Genomic DNA, 17,737 nt, shown 5'->3' on the forward strand with positions numbered 1-17,737 from the left:
TTTTTCTTGTCACTGACTGAGCTAGGCTTACTGCCAAGTGGTGCCTTTTGATTCCTAGAGAATCCCAAATGGTTCAAAGAATCCAAGTGGTGGCTCCTGGTTGTGCACACCAGGGAGTTACCAAGTCTAGGCTTCTCAGCCCAGCAACAACCTGTTTCCTTTCACCAGTAAGGTATTCAAAGGTGGCTGATGCATTGGAGGGAGAGCAGAGATAGTTCCTGAGACAAAGAAATCTCAGCAGCTGCTGGGAAATCCCTGCAAACCCTGCCATGGCATCAGCCTACCACAAGAAGCTAGGACCCCCAGCCCAGGCCCCTGAGCCTTATTTAGTATACACAGTCTCATCTGGGTCGCCAAAAATTGTAACCAAACCGGCTGCCTGCTGCTACAGAAGCCAATACTTGAGAGGTAGGTGCTGATGTAAAGGAAAGTGATTTATTTTTAGGCGCCAGCCACTTGGAATATGGGGGAGTCACATCTCAAAGCTGATCTCCACCTCTCAGCGCTGATCTCCACCTCTCAGCAGAGGCAGAGGTTTTTATAAGGAGAAAGAGAGGAATAGAACAAAGAGGTCAAGGGAGGGGGTTGCAATAAGGCAAGTGATAGTCCGGTGTACATCATCCTGGTTTAGTCATCCTGGCTTTACAGTTGGAGGTCAGCAAATCTCCTGGAACTGGGATGCTTGAAGGTCTGAGTCTGTATCTTCTGAAGTTAATTCCTAGGGTTCTTATATAAATATCCTGTTCATTTATAAGCCACATATTAGTCAGAGTCCACACTTACAGGAACAATGTCAAAAGCATGGTGGGGTGGGTTCCAATTTCCCACTGTTACAATTTTCCACTGTTAATATTACCTCTTTTGCACAATTTGTCAGCAAGAAAAATAACTTAGTATGGGAAAATTTTCATAAGGAATCCCAACTTAATTGTTAGGAGCAAATTAAATAAATTGTAAATGGATAAAAAGTTTCTTATAGGTTAATTCTTTTAGCAAGGATTATATTGTGTATGTAATTATATGGTTTAATAAATCTCTATGGTCACTTGAAACTTTAAAGTTTTGCTAGCTAAATTAAATGAGGGCTAGTCACTGAAGGCTAGACCCTTTCTAAATAAGATTAAATGATAAAACACTAATTACTGAACATAGGTTTATCTACTTTCTGCTTATTATAGGGAACCTATAGATATTTGGGTCCATTAGTAACCATGTGTTATGCTATATTTTAAAAATTGTGCTATGAGAAAAATATTTTTAGAAATTATTAAATGTGTTCATAAATGTATCAATCTAAATAATACTAGTTGCCTACTTTTTAGTTGTTACTAGAAATTGAGGTTTCTAAGAGTTAAGATTTCTAATTAAGATGGGAAGAAACTGTATGTTTTAAGTAATAAAAGGTATAAGATATGGAAACACATTTTGAAGTAATTTTAAAAATGAGGTTTGTCCTAAAATAAGGTTGGTTACTTCTGACTGAATAAGAAGAGACAAACTAAGAGGGACTAAGAGAGTTGTAGAGGGTTTGTGGAAAAGGAATCCTGAGAAAGAAAATTCTATGTAGAGTTTAGTTCTTCTTTCACTCCGTCAAAAAGAAAAGGTTTTAGAAAGCCTAAATACTAATTCAAAAGAATATATGCACTTGTCTGTTCATTGCAGCATTATTTACCAATAGCCAAGATTTGGAAACAGCCTAAGTGCCCATCACTGGATGAACAGACACAATGGAATACTACTCAGCCATTAAAAAGAAGGAAATCTTACCTTTTGCAACAGCATGGATGGACCTGGAGAACATTTATGCTAACTGAAATAAGCCAGTCAAAGAAAGACAAATACCATATGATCTCACTAATATCTAGAGTCTAATATACAAGATAAACTAATAAAGTGGAGACAGATTCATGGATACAGAGAACAGACTGACAGATGTCAGAGGGGAGAGTGAAGGGATTAAGCAAAGAAAAAACGGATGACTCATGCTGGAGAGAAAGGGGGGTAGGAGGAGGTAAAGAGGGTAAAGTGGGAATAAATGGTGATGGAAGGGGACTTGACTTGGGGTGGTGAACACACAATACAAGATACAGATGCAGTATTGTAGAATTATATACCTAAAACCTATGTAACTTTATTATCCAATGTCACTTCAATGAATTCAATTAAAAAAGAAAAATAATATATTTACTGATTCTCTAGTCAAAGTTTTTTTCCCCTGTATTTACTGTACTCCAGACATTATTAAAATTTTTTCTACCTAAAAAAGAGATTCTACATTTTATTAAAATCATTTTGCTGTCTTAATCAAGTCTTTACTCAAAGAACCTTTTCTCAAGATTAAAAACTAAATAAAGTTTTACTAACCTGCATTTTGATATCTTTTTATTATCACTTTCAGTAAATGAATAATTTAATATTGTTCTATCATAATAAATGATCTTTCTGGTCAAGTGTGTTTGACAAACTTCTCAGGGTTCAAATTTTAGTGAGACCATTTTCTTAACCTGGAAATGGCTTTAAGTTTTTCTAAAGGGTCCCTGAAACACTTCAAGAGATTTGTTTCCTCTCCTCACAGGAAGAGGTTTTGAATTAATTAGGTTTATTTGATACGCTTGAATTGCATGGGAAGCTTCATCAGCTAAGGAAATAGTATTGTTGTATTTTTGTGTACATATTCTTATTATTAAATGGATATTATATATTAGAGATTATATAAAAATCTCCAGGAGTCTACAAAGTCCTAATACAATACTCATTTATAATTCTTGTTATCTTAAAATGTTATGTTACAGAAAAGTAAACTTCTTTGTCAGTTGTATTATAATCAATCTATAATTGTGTAGTTTTCAGGGTTTTGGGTTCTTTTTTTTTTTTTTTGTCATTTACAGACAGTCATTGTTTGACTCTGATACTTTTGCAAATGTTTCATCTTCAGAAAGATCCATGGAAGAGATTCTGACTTATTCTAAAGTAGAGTTTTCTGAGAATAAAACTTTAGATCATACCTTTAAACTAGATAGATTTAGAAAACTCTAAGGAATAACTGGATTCATAAAATGCTAGCAGGTGACCAGAATAAATAACAATTTATTCTACAGGACTGAATGAAGTGAGAATGATTATCATTTTTCTAACTTTGTTTAAAACGGCACTGATTTTAAAAATCATCTTGTTTTCCAGATATAAGGAAACTTGTTTTCTCTTAAATTACCTATGCCTTAAAACAAATTAGTAAAGTATACCCTTGCAAGTGATCATAAAACATTTATATTTTCCTCCCTACCTGATCCTTTTAGAAATTTGGAGACTGAATGATTATTATTATTTTCATGGAAATATGGTTGTTTGCACAAATTCATCAGGAATCTGTTCTCTTTACATAGGACACAACTGGAAACTCTTGAGGCTTTGATTAAAATGTCATGTTTTAAAGATGTATATATAGACTCTGGATGCCACAAGAAAGCTCTAAGAAACTAAGGTTGACTTTAGAAGCTGATAAAAGCCTCTTGGAACCTTGTTTACATGGTTCACAGCAGTTCACAGAAAGGAACAAAGGTCACTTTCCTTAGAGATGGCAAAGGAAAAACCACAAGACATTTGGAGACCCTCCAGAACCTGAGGAATTCACCCAAATTGATAGGTATTGCAGGCAAATGCTGATGGCAACTATGTGGCTTGGTTTCTTAGTGCTGAGAGGCTAATTAAACCTCCATCTGAAGATTTCCTGTCAAATGCCAGCAAAGCATATTTAAAACAGCCTCTGTGATCGATTGCTATTCTTGTCATACTTATGGAAATAACAGGCCAAATTTATTGAAACTGGACTCACACAATGACTTAGTCTTAACTTGGTTATATTTAATAAGATGAGGATGATTTTAGAGAGAAAAATTATATTTCAATAGAATCTATGATATACCTTTATGGATATTAGATTCTAGTGCTGTTCATTGTCTTTTGGGTTTCACTTTGTTTTTACTTGTAAACTGGAATAGATACTGAATTCTTCTAGTTTCCTCCAATATCTGCCTCTATCTCTCCAAACAGGTTTCCCATTTTTCTCCCATCCTTTGCCTTGGAATTATTGAGAACTAAACATTTTTCTGAGCCTTGCGATTGCAGGCTGCAGCTAGATGACATCATGGAAACTCTAGAGAGCTCATCACAACAGGCTACCTGGTTAAGAGGAGCATACTCTGGCAACCCAAACCAAATCTGGGAAACCACTGAAGGGTATCTGCCCTGCTCACCCAGTTCCTTTCCCTTCTGGGGACCCTAGATTTTAGAAACCCAAAAATCTCTGCGCCTCACTACTCTACATGCATTAAACCACTGGCCCTCTGACAAAATGATAGCCTTCATGAATGAATATTTGTGGGAGATATTAACAAGAACGCAAAAAGTGTCTACCTTAACTGCCCCACCCGGGCCACGTACAACCCAGGAAGCCTATTTACATTGCTCCTGGACATTTAAAATCGCCTAACAGACCATTTGAGACTTGGCAAATAGATTTTATGCAGCTTCCCCATCTGATGAATATAAATTATGTCTTAGTCATGATATGTATGTTTTCTCACTGGACTGAAGCTTTCCCTTGTAGACAAGCTAATGCTTCTACAATGGCTAAACTCCTGTCAGAGAAGATTGTTCCTAGGTGGGAAACTCTTCTTGAACTTCAGTGATAGGAGAAGCCATTTTGCTGGTTAAGTGCTACAGCAAGTCTGTGCTATTTGGCCAGTTCTACAACACTCTCACTGCACTTACCATCCTCAATGTTCAGGCTTAGTTGAACATACTCTTGGCATTATTAAGATTCAATTGGCAACATTTGTAGAAAATACTCAAACACTTTAGCCAAAAGTACTGCTGTTAGTCAATTTAAATCTGAGATCTACCCTTTTTGGGACTCATAAGCTTTTACCTTTCAATATAATTACAGGATACCCCCTGCATTTGACCCACAGTTGGTAAAAGAAGACATATTTCAATACTGTAAAGACTTAATTGCTTCCATTGAAAATAATCATGCTGCCCTGAATGGTGTAGGTCAGTAGGATGGATGTCATCCCGCAAACCTAAAGGTCGCTGGTTCGATCCCAGACAGGGCACATGCCTGGTTGCAGGCTAGATCCCTGGTTGAGGGCATGTGAGAGGCAACTGATAGATGTTTCTCTCCCTCTCTTTCTCCCTTCCTTCCCTGCTCTCTAAAATAAATGAATAAATTCTTTAAAAAAAAGAAAAGAGAAGAACCATGCTGTGGTAGAACGATCTTTTCACAGTGCCCACCAAGGAAATTAAAAACTCAAAACTTACATTCTACAACCCGGAGATTTTTTTTTTTTACTGAAAAAGACATCTCAACTAGGATTCCCTCCAGCCTGGCTGAAAGGGCCCTTAGCAGGTACTGATGACTAACCCTTGTGCTGTTAAACTCCAGGAAATAGACTCTGGATACCTGTGTCTCTCCTGAAGAAGGCTCCAAACACTGACCATGGCTGCGTGTAGATGACCTGAATCTAAAGCTGTCAAAAGCTAAAGCAGGTGACCTCTGAAGGAAACAAACTGACAAAACAACTGAATCTGGCCTATGTAACTCTCTTCTTACTATTAATTCTTATTTAATTTTTCTCTTCTCCTTGGAAGAAATGTGCCCTTATTTGCTTTTCCTAAGCTACTGTGAAAGGGGGGATTTAAAAAAGAAAGTGGGGACCTTTTCTGGTTATGATTTCAGTCATCAAGAACATTGATCTATCGAAGATAACAATGGTCTGTTTCATTATCTAGCTCCTAGTTCAAATTCATCATGTAACTAGGTTGTTATTGTCAGAACGTGAAGCAGCTAGAATACACACCTGGACTTTTGGTATATGCTAATCAACCTGGCCCTAGACTTAGCCATTCCCAAAGAGATGCTGATGGATTGAGCAGTTCCCAAAAGATGTGTTGATGGACTGAAACCATTCCCAGGGGAAATGGTAATGAACCTAGCCCCTTATGTTAACTACCCTGGGGGGAGGGGGGCGCGAGCAATCAGATGTAAATGATCTACTGAATATGTTGATAAGCAAACTCACCGTCGCCAAAATGTGAGACTGACAAACTATAAAAAGTGCCTGCAGAAGTGCAGGTGGGACTCCTACGGGCCCACGAGGAGGACCGGGAGTCCCCGTCCCCCATTCCCCGTTCCCCTTGCTCCTACGGCCCTTGAGTTGGTCCGGGAGCTGCCTCTTCCCTTCCCACTATTCCTCCCCTTTTCCCTCAATAAGCCCATTGCTTAATCCCACAGTGGTCTCCGGGTGATTTCTCAGAGCAAGGCTGCCCTGACAGTTATGTTGTCCTAATTCTGCTTTAAATTCTTGTTAAATTCTGGGCCTGTCACCTATTAACCCTGGACCTGATCCATGAGCTTCCCCTATGAGGTGCAAAACGACACCCAGAAGAGGTCCTTCTGAACATGGAGGGACAAAAAAGCTGCCGAAGTTGGGAGACCAAACTGTCGATCAGCGATACTTTCAGAGAAGGATCTTGATCAACAGTTGGGAATGATTAAAAACTAACTGGGACTTTAAGAAAACAAAATCAGTTGGGTGGGTCTGTGGGAGGAGCTGGGACTTCTGGAAGTTCATATCCACTACATTAACCAGGGAGTCCCTGAGACCAGCTACCGGAAGACCTTCTAACTTCCCCTTCCCTTCACTTCCTTTTCCCTTCTTGGCACAAGGGCCAGAGCGCGAACGTGGCCGGCCATGTCTGTGCTCAGGGGGTTACAACCCTTTTCTTTTTTCCAAATAAGCATTTTGTGGTGACGAAACACCTATTTGACAGTAGTTAATGAATTTAATTCCCCAAATAAGGCAACTGTAGCCCAGGCATAAAATTTAAAAGTAAATATCAGAAGATCACACTAATAAGCAGTTTTTACTGTGACCAGAACAATACAGACCACTTTAAAAGAACAACACAGCAAAAGCAAACACCCAAACAAGTAAAGGTCCAAGGTGGCTGTCTAAAGCACTCGCCCACTGGGGTGTTAAGTACAAGGAAATCCTTTCTCCCTTCTCTCATTTTTCCCACTTCCTTGAACAGGAATGGCAGGAGATGCTTTTCCCAGTCCATAATATAGCTGCTCTTATAAAGCAGATCAGGCAAGAAATAATAATAATTAGATGTTTTCCTTCTAACGCATTTTCTTCTTGTGTAAAGTAGGGGAAAACCATCGCTATGTTCCAGGCTGTTAGCAAAATTAGACTGAGTAATGGAAGACAGTGCCCAGTCAAGTGCTGGACACAAGCTGCCCAAAGCTACTCAGTGCATATTCCTGGTGCAGGCAGCTGCTCCCCAGCCTGACCTGGAGGGTGGAGCCAGGCTTCTCTTCCAGCCCCAGAGAAGGGAACGTGATCCAAGACAAGGCCTGAGGCCTCCATGGAGGCCTGGGGAGTTCCCACAGAGGGATGACTGAAAGCACTGGGACACGCCCGGCCTGTGGCCCTGCTAGGCCACCACTGCGTCACTTGCTGTCCAGGCTCCTGCATTCCTCCACACCTTCCCTGCAGCACAGCTCCCTGCCCTGTGCCTCAGAAGCCCCTGCTGCCCCCTCAAGGAGCCAATACCAAGGTGCCCATACAAGCAGGTGGCAGGCACTGCTAGGGTGGAGACCATGTGCCCTATGGCCCTCCCAGCACCAGAGTGCTGGCCCAACCCTTCCACACAGCCTCCCACAGGTGCTCACATGGCTCTCAGGGTTTACAATGGGGCCCTGCAGACTTTCGTCTCCTCCCCATTTGACACATGAAGAAGCAGGGGTGCCACACGAGGGTCACAAAGCTGGAAAGGAGCAGGGCAGGCCCACTGTCCCCAGCTCCCATGTCAGGACAGACATAAAACTTTAATGGTACTTGTTATGAGCTTCACAGTATAACAAAAGTGACCATGACTGTAAATGTGTGACAAAAGGCAAGGCTTGAGAAAGGAGCAGAAGTGTAGTGTGAGATGCCAGAGGCTTGGGTCTCACACTCCCCAAACCATCAAAAGCAGGCTTGACCTTGTCTACACAGGGATGCTCACAGGCGCCAGCAAACACCTGGACCTGACTTCAGTAACCCACTGAACAAATTCTGTAATTATTTTGTGTTTATAAATATCGCTTCTCTGAATTTTGAATTAATTTCTTACATTTAAAACTTTGTGATACCGATACTGTTGGTTTGGCATTTTATTTTTATTGTTTTTTAACAGAAGGAACCTGGAAAGGGCCTGGCGGGTAGAGCCTCATGTGGCAGGGTTTTTTGTTTGTTTTGTTTTGTTTTGTTTTTCAGGACGTGCATCGCTGCGCTTTCCAGTTTAAGCAGCTTCACGCCCCTGGCAGACCCCCGCCCTTGGCCCTGCCGCTGAAGGTCAGTTGAAGGCCATTTACTATGCAGAAAAGTGACTGGACGCTAGCGGAGTCTCGGGGTTCAGAACGCAAACGCATTCAAGACAGCAAAAGAAAAGCGACATTTGGCGGGTTGCCGGCTAGTCGGTTTGCAATAGCCAAGTCTTAGAATTTAAACGTTAAGTATAAAAAAGAAAAAAGAAAATTATAAAGCCAATTTCCCTGTCGCTCCCTGCGACTCTGGGACTTCCCAATTGATCTCGGGACGAATCCTGGATTTTCCCCGGGATTACTCATCGGGCGCAGCACCGGCAAGGGCCGGACTGGGAACGCGCCGGCTTCTCTCCCTCAGCCCAGTGGGTTCCAGCCAGGCCTGGCATCCATCGGCTCTTCCTTGGCTCTGCCCACGGTTCGTCCTCCCGGGACATGCCTGGGCATGCCCCGGGTACCCCATCATGTCCCCTTCCCCCCTCCTAGCCACCGGGCGCGCCTCTCCGGGCCAGGAACGGTGGCAGGGACTCACCATAATGAGAGAAAAGCCAACGAAGATCAGGATGTTGCGGTGCCATAGTCTAGGAGGCCTGGGCCCCTGCTCGGAGCTGAGGTCTGGGGCACGCCGGACCCGTTCGCTGAGTGCCCGCTGCCCGGTGCCGTCGGAGGGCGCTCCCCCTCCCGGCTGCCGGGGGCTGCCACCGGGCAGAGCCATCGGGAGTCTTCTGTGTATTCCGGTGGGGCGACTAAGCTTCAGCCTGCGCGGATACTCAACTTCAACTTCTACACGAAGACGGCTGAGCCCTTTTATGTACACCCTTAGTCTAAGCCCCTCCTAAGAGCAAGAGGAGAAGCACCTGCCCCAATGAGGTGAGGGGCGGAGACGCAGAACGAACTGCCCCTTGGGTGACTAATACGGTCTTATGCTCCAGGGTGGAGCCCCGAGGACTTGCGTTTTCTTAACCAGCATCAGACAAGGCAAGTCCGCCACCCGCCCAGCCCCGGAGCGCAGCGTGCCTGGCCCTGCAGGCCGGGTGTCCGGCAGGGGTCCCTGAGCCCAGGACGCAGTCTGGACTAAGTTCTGGGCTCGCCACCGCTAGCCGAGGTGTGTGCTGGACCGAGAGGCACAAGCCAGCTCCTCTCCCTCGCCCAGAGTCCACGCCTCACAAATCCCGGGGGTCTGTGTCCTCCTGGTGGGTCTTCCCTCCCATGTGGCCGCTGTTTGTAAAAGTGATACTTTCCCATCTCCACCAGCTAAACTGCACGGGGACTTCTGGTCTCTTTCTATTAAGTAGTAACTAGTTTGCACAACATGAGACACCCGTTGAGCCTGGCTGAGCTCGGGCGCTGGTTTCTGACCGCTGTGAGAGTTTTGGCAAGCGTAATTTTGGAGAGAGAATCAATACGTAACACCAATGTGGGGAGAAAAAAGATCTATTGAAGTTAGCCTTCTCCGGTGCAGCTCAGTTGATTGGGCCTTTGTTTCCTAACAGAAAGGTTGTAGTTTGATTCCCGGTCAGGCACATACCTAGGTTGCCCGTTAGATCCATTGTCGGGATGGGAACGGGAGGCAATCGATCAAACTTCTCTCTCGATCAACCCCTCAGTCTCTCTTCCTCCCTCCCTTCCCCTCTCTCTAAAAGCAGTGAGGAAAGGAAAAGAAAAAAAAAAATGTCTGTTACAGCCGCCAGGGTGGCCAGTGGAGCTGTGCTTCCACCCCCCCACCCAGCCCCTTCCCAGCTCTCCTGGAAGCCCTGTGGAGGTCGCTGGATCCGCACTGGTGGCCTGAGGGCGGAGAGGCGCGCACTGCCCCCCTCTGCTCTCCATAGTTGGGTACATTAACGGAGAAACTTGAATGGATGGCGAACAACAGGAAATGCTGGAAGGGTGGGAATCAGCAGTTTTGCACAGGAAGCCTTGGGGAAAGTCTGACAAAATTGAACACACAAGGTGAGTTTGGTGCTTTGGAAAGTGTGAAAGCTGCTTGTGAGCCCTGTTCCCCTCTAACAGAAATTAAGGAAGCTCTTGCAGAACGTCCAGGACTTGTCAACAAATCGTGTTATGCAGATACTGGCTGATGAGGATGGCGCTGAGTACCCTCCAGAACCAGATGAACTTATGATGGGTGAAATGAGAAGAAATACGTAATATCTATGGAGGAGTGGAAAATAGGACCCACTAAATGAAGTAGGATGAAATAACTTAATCTAGCATAGTTGTCTAAAATTAGTGGTGCGTGATTTATTTTTAAGTATATTTTATTGATTATGTTGTTACAGTTGTCCCAATTTCTTTTTCCTTTGTTCCCCTCTTCCCAGTACCCCTCTTCCCTCCAGCAATCCCACCCACCTTAATTCATGTTCATGGGTTGTGCATATAAGTTCTTTGGCTTCACCTTTTCCTACATTATTCTTAACTTCCCCCTGTCTATTTTGTACCACCCAATTATGCTTCTTAGTCCCTGCACCATTTCACCATTTCTCCCCCTTCCCCCTCCCAGCTGATAACCCTCCAGATGATCCTCATATCTAGGATTCTGTTCCTGTTCTCGTTGTTTGCTTAGTTGGTTTTTGTTTTTATTTTTAAGATTCAGTTATTGATAGTTGTGAGTTTGTTGTCATTTTAGTGTTCATAGTGTTGATCCTCTTTTTCTTAGATAAGTCCCTTTAACATTTCACATAATAAGTGCTTGGTGATGATGAACTCCTTTAGCTTTACCTTGTCTGGGAAGAACTTTATCTGCCCTTCCAGTCTAAACAATAGCTTTGCTGGATACAGTAGTCTTGAATGTAGGTCCTTGCTTTTCATCACATTGAATACTTCTTGCCAGTCCCTTCTTCCCTGCAAAGTTTCTTTTGAGAAATCAGCCGACAATCTTACAGGCACCCCTTTGTAGGTAACTCTCTGCTTTTCTCTTGTGACTTTTAAGACTCTCTCTTTATCTTTCACCTTTGGCATTTTAATTATAATGTGTCTTGTTGTGGTCCTCTTTGGGTCTAGCTTCTTTGGGACTCTCTATGCTTCCTGGACTTGTATGTCGATTTCCTCTGCCAAATTTGGGAAGTTTACCTTTATTATATTTTCACATAAGTTTTCAATATCTTGCTCTTTCTCTTCCCCTTCTGGCACCCCTATGATTCAGATGTTGGCACTTTTAAAGTTGTCCCAGAGGTTCCTAAGCCTCTCCTCATTTTTTTCAATTCTTGTTTCTTCATTCTGTACTGGTTGACTGTTTCTTTCTTCCTTATATTCCAAATTATTGATTTGAATCCCAGTGTCCTTCCCTTCACCATTGGTTTTGTGTGGATTTTCCATTTCATTTAGCATTGCCTTCACGTCTTCCCTTATGTGTTTGCCATACTTAAGCATATCTGTCAACTCTGTGAGCATCTTTATCACCAGTGTTTGGAACTCTGCATCTGTTAGATTGGCTATCTCCTCATTTGTTAGGTTGGCTCTCTCCTCATTGCGTAGTTTTCCCACTGGAACCTTGATCCCTCTTTTAGGCCATACATCTCTGTCTCCTCATCTTGACAGGCTCCTGTGTTTGTTTCCTTCTGTGTCTTAGGCAGAGCTGTCGCATCTGTCACGTTGTAAGGGGTGGAGCCTTAGGTATTCGTCAGTACAGGGCAACGTTTCACCACATTGTGGCGCTGTATGTGGGGGAGGGGTCTGAGAGGGAAAAATGCTACTTGCTCAGCACTCACTCCTTTTCTAGGCATTTCTCCCACTTCCGTATGGGACTGGTGCCTTGCTAGCTGTTGCCCTGGCTGTCATTCCCAGAGTGGGTGAGCTTGCAAATGTTTTAGGACTGTGAGGGCCCTTTAAGCAAGCAGATTCTGCTGAGATACTGGCAATTTCTGCCTCTGTCTCAACCCCCACTGGTTTTCACAGTCAGAATCAATGAGGCTTTATTTTCCTTGGTGCTGGAACCATGAGCTGTGCCATCTGGTCTGGTGCTGGAAGTGCTCCCCAGGTGCGCCTCTCAACTTTTTAAAATGTTTGACTGAGTTTTCCACTGGCCTGCTGCCGCTGCTGCTGCTGCCACCACCATACCTCGTCCTCTCTGCCCCGGCTCCGCCCCTCCTACCTTTCTGGATGAGTATTTCTTCTTTATATCTTTGTTGGACTTTTATGCAGCTCGATTTTCTGGAACTTCTGGTTGTTTCTAGTTTTGAGGTAGTTGTATTCCTTCTTAGTTGTGGAGGGTGACGCAGTGTGTCTATCTAGGCCTCCACCTTGGTCAAAGTCAGTGGTGGATGGATTTAAAATAGAACTTTTAGTTACACCAATGGAAAAAAGAAATATAACAATGTTCCTGGAAGAAAATACCCCTTAACTTTCTAATGATTGCACATTAACACAATACGCATCTTTTTTTCACATCCTATGATTTTTAGGCTAAGCCACAGTTATAATATTCAAAATTCCTGAAATTATCTGTGGTAAAATCAAGTTATAAAAATTATGTAATTCAAGGATAACATTGTTATCTTAAGCCTTATATAATATTATAACTAGTTTACACCCATCTCTGAAATGGGTCAAAATACTTAATGATCTTTCCATTGGCAATAACTGGCAGTGAAGAAAAGTTTTCGTTAGTTGTTAACAAATGTCACATACTGAATTTGCTGCTGTTATTTTTATATAGTGAAGCAACATCCTTGCAGGAAAACAAGAAAGCTTAAAAATAAAACATTAAACTTCTTCATTAAAAAAGTCTGTTACAGCATATTTCAGATTTGATGATACAAAATAAAAAGAAGGATAAGAACCCTTATTATAAAACCCTTCTCCATTGAAAAAAATCTGTTAGCAGGTGAGCCTGGATCAAAGGGTTAGTGGTTATCTGGTTGTGTCCCTGAGCCCGTGGCACTGAAACACAATATCTGGGCGGTTCTGGAGTCCAGGGTTCAACATTCGGAGGAGGGGACAACTGTCAAATGGCAGATCTCTTACAGTGACTCAGCAGAGAGAGAAGGTGGTGTGCCCACAGGGATGGAGAAGGAAGAGGAGACTTGAGAAACAGCAGACAAGTGATGAGACAAGGACAAAGGACAAAAATCACTTGGGACCCAAGAAGGGACAGTGGGGATGTGAAAATCATTTACCACTGTTGCAGTAATCGATTCAGAAAACATGCTAGAAATACCACTGCTTGTCTGATCTCAATATACTATGAGTTGTCAATAAAACTAGAAAAGTGTATAAACTGTTTATTGAAATTCTGTACAGTGGGCATTTACACACAAGCAGGGAAGTGGTGTGAACGCGCTCTACTTCTTTCCTACCTGGGACTCATGTTTGGTCTCTCTGACCCTCAGCTTTCCTATTATAAGTAGGCACGGTCATGTCCTTCAGACATGAACTCTGTTTCAGTGTTAGGGTAGGAGTAGCTCTGGCATAAATAAAATACTGGGCGGTTGAAAGTTCTAGCTGTCTTCTCCAAGTGCTGTGCCCACAGTTCCAGGGGTCTTGATGGCCATTCGATAGCCTCACCTTCAGACTGGTTTATTACAGGGTTACCAAGAGGTCCATCAAGACAGTAACCACACAGGTCCAAATCCCTGTTGGTGTGAAGGGTGGAATCTGAGATATCTTTTCAACTCTCTGCAGCGACAACGTGACTGTACTCTCTCCAGTCCTTCCTTTCTTCCTTCTTTGTTTCCTCCATCCCTCCCTTCCTTCCTACCCTTCTTTTAAATTGTAGGTTTTATTTAGACATACCAAAAGCTATAGAAAATAATACAGTGGATGTTAGTGTCTTAATAATTTTGCCTAAAACAAAATAATTACAAATACAGTTGAGGACTCCCCCAAACTTGTCAATCACCTTTCTCTCCCTGGAGCAAGTTCTCCTCCAGTGATTGCATCTCTAGCACAGGAATGGTTCCTTGATCAAAGGTAGCAACACATGGAAAGAGAGTTTAAAACTATGAAGTACATGACACATCTCTAACATGTTATTGTTTATATTACAACAGAGCAAAGCCTTCACTTCCTGGTCTTTACCTCCACCCTTATCTTTTACTCTCCTTTTACATGAAGACCTCTCCCTGACCTCCAATCAGGCCAGTGGCTGTGGTTTGGGGCTCATTCCTGGTGTCTCAGACCTCATCCTTGAAGGGAATGTCCTCATTTATCTTCTCTACCATCCTTATTACAATTACCTTCGAGTTTTTCCTTTATTCCCTCTCATCTCAGATTTCTCCTACCTTGGAAATATACTATTCTCTTGACTCAAGCACTTATTACTTTCTATTTTCAGTTTTTCCTTTTCAAGACTGCATATGTTCTGACCGGACAATTCTGTTCATATAATAACTTTCTTAACCCTCCCTCACATTTTTTACTTTATATGTCTTTTTGTTTTCTAACACAGTAAGTTTGCTCAATAATTTTTTTTATAAATCTTGATCTTATGGAGACATAAGCTTGGCCTAATGCACTTTTTCTTTACTGGAACCATTTAAGCTTCCCAAGTCTCTGTTATTTCTAATTAATAAGGTACTTGATGAAGGTGGCCAGAGTTGGGGCTGCAAATGGGAGGCAAGGGCTAAGCAAGAGCTAGTTTTCCAGAATTGTCAACCTCTTATTTGTGTCTTACTCTGAAACTATTTCTTCTTCTGCTTCCTTTTAGGCTGTTTATATTTAAATGTATTTAAATATTAGCCATGCTTAAATGGTAGTGTAAAAAATGCAACAAGAATAAATAAATATTAGCCATATAAAAAGTGAGACATTTGACATTATTTATATTTGAAATTCCTCCAATTTTCCTCTTCCTGTTCAAGAAAAGACTTTAATTATTTTATGACTAATTTTGAGTTATCTCTTTCCCTCTTGGCCACATTTGACTTGTCCCAGGTGGAAATCTCTTCTCCTATTTTGTACAATGATGCTGCCATAGACAAGAATTGAGAGATTTGGAATATCCAGAGTTAGCTTTGATATTGCCACCTTCCTGATCAGGTACCTTACATGGAGAGCCACAGCCTGGGGGCCTGCTGTCAGGGCATCTGGATGGAGCAGGACAGCTCTGTCCTCATAGGCAAAGGGAGTTCTCAGTGTTCCCAGTGACAGTGGGTAGTGTCCAGGACCCTCTGTGGCACTGTGTGCATGTTTCTTAGGCATGTTCAAAATGTCCTGCCTAAAGATATGATGGCAAATAGTACCGGCCATAGACGTAAGGAATCCAGCTTTTATTGGGTGCCTAATATTTACTTGACACTGATTTAGATGCTTTGCATTCATTATCTAATTTGATTCTTATAACAGTTCTGTGAGGAGGTATTAGCAGCCCATTATTGTAGATGCAGAAAGCTGAGGTCTTGAAAGACAATGACACTTGCTCAGGTGAAGTTCCTACCTTTCAATAATGAAACTGATATAAACTTCTCTTGTCTTATACCAATGTCTGCTTTTCCTTTCCACTGTGGTAATTCACTGAAAAGTTCGCCCAGAGGATGGGGCCCAGGCTGCACACAGTTACACAGAGCACAGTCCCCTCTATGTGGGAAGTATCCCATTTTGTTTCATTGCCTAATTCACCAAGGGAACCTTGCCAGGTGCCTGACAAAGCAGATGCTTGGTAAGTGCTGGCTGCACAAATGAATGAATAAAAGAAGGACCAGATGAGTTCTGTTGCTCATAACAGACAAGAGAATAAAAGTTCATCCCTTTTGTTCACTCTCTACTTCTTGGGCATTCCTACAAGGATCCCTCTCCCACCAGGCTTCTACCTGCTATGTTTGGTTCTAGGAGAAACACAAAGATCATTTTTAAATTAATGATAGCAAAGGCCATTTGCACAATTGTACCAATGAGCAACAATTTTATTACTATCAAACAGATAAAAAGAATTGAGAGTTTTTCTTTTCTTTTTTTAAATCCTCACCCAAGGGTATTTTTTCATTGCTCCTTTTTTTAGAGAGAGGGAAAGGGAGACAGAGACAGAGAGAGACATTGGTGTGAAAAATATCAATTGGTTACCTCCTGTACACACTGGGGAATGCACACACCTGAACCAGGGATCAAACCCACAACCTGGGTATGTGCCCTGACTGAGAATCAAACCCATGACCTTTTGGTCTATGGGACAATGCCTCAACCAACTGAGCCACACTGGCCAGGGTGAGAGTTTTTTCATTATTTTTATTATCAAAGAAGATATCAATTCAAGTATTTTATTAAAATTTGTGGTTTTCTTCAGATAAATTATTCCTATTTCTTATCAAGGTGATTTCTTTGTATTTGATGTATTTTGTAACCTTATGAATTGGATACTCTAGTAAATACATTTTTTAACTGGTTATTTCTATTAAGATTTGAACATGATCCAGATATAAATTCATTTTATTTATTGTAGTTTAAACCATAGGGTTTTAAAACTATACACTCATATCTAAAATAGTGATTATATTTTCTTCTCCCTTCCAAGAGTCTTGCCTTTTATTTTTGTTTTGTATCTTATTGCATAGGCTAGAATTTTCAGTACAATGTTCAATGATGGTTTGAGAGGTAGACATTTTGGTCTTGGTTTTATTTCATTGGGAAGGCCTAAAGGCTTTTTACCACTAATGATATTATTTGTTTTAAGGATGAGAATAACTCCTTGTTCTGCCACTCCTGGTGCTGCTTATGTGCTTGATTGGTGTGGACCTGATACCCTTTCTGTGACGTGGCAGTTGAGGAGACTCTGCTACTAGCCATGGCCAAAGAAGGAGTCAAAGACTGAGAACAATCATATTAATTTGAAGGTGGGAGGGCAAGTAGTTCTGTGGTGCAGTGTAAGATTAAGAGGCATACACCACTTAGTGAACTAATGAAAACCTACTGTGAATGACAGATTAGTCAATGAGGCAGATCGGATTCCTCTTTGACAGGCCATCGATCAGTGAAATAGACATACCTGCAGAGTTGGAAGTGGAGGATGAAGATACAATTGATTGATGCGTTCCAGGGTTGTGGGTTCAATCCCTGGTTGGGGTGCATGCAAGAGGCAGCCGATCAATGTTTCTCACTCTCTATCTCTCTTACACTCTCTCTTTCTCTCCCTCCCTCCCTCCCTTTCTCTCTTTCTAAAAGCAGTAAACATATCCTCAGGTGAGGATTTAAAAAAATACTACTGTAGGTGGGAAAATGAGAATATTAAATAGCATGCATTTTTGGTGGTTTTAATAAAAGTCCAACATTTTTTGATAGTTCTCTCTTCAAATCATACAGCTGAGCATGAGCTGGAATCAGTTCCTCGACTCAAATGAATAGGACACAGCAGAAATGGCAGAATGTGAATCCTGAAACTAGATCTGAAAAGGCATGGTGACTTCCATTCCCCCTTCCACTCTCTCTTGTATCACTCCTCTG

At 42.1% G+C, this 17,737-nt stretch overlaps 1 protein-coding gene across 1 annotated transcript in view; it reads right to left on the minus strand.

The window, feature by feature from the left end:
• Nucleotides 1-9,193, minus strand: part of LOC150000212 (tumor necrosis factor receptor superfamily member 10A-like) — a 46,196-nt gene extending 37,003 nt beyond the window's left edge. The window contains exon 1 of the mRNA XM_090290216.1: nt 8,901-9,193. Coding sequence (XP_090146342.1) covers nt 8,901-9,083 — 183 coding nt within the window. The 5' untranslated portion in view covers nt 9,084-9,193. The remainder of the gene's footprint in view (nt 1-8,900) is intronic.
• Between the last annotated feature and the right edge of the window lie 8,544 nt (nt 9,194-17,737).

This window comes from Furipterus horrens, unplaced genomic scaffold (assembly GCF_987537825.1).
Source record: "Furipterus horrens unplaced genomic scaffold, mFurHor1.1.pri manual_scaffold_10, whole genome shotgun sequence".
NCBI lineage: Eukaryota > Metazoa > Chordata > Mammalia > Chiroptera > Furipteridae > Furipterus > Furipterus horrens.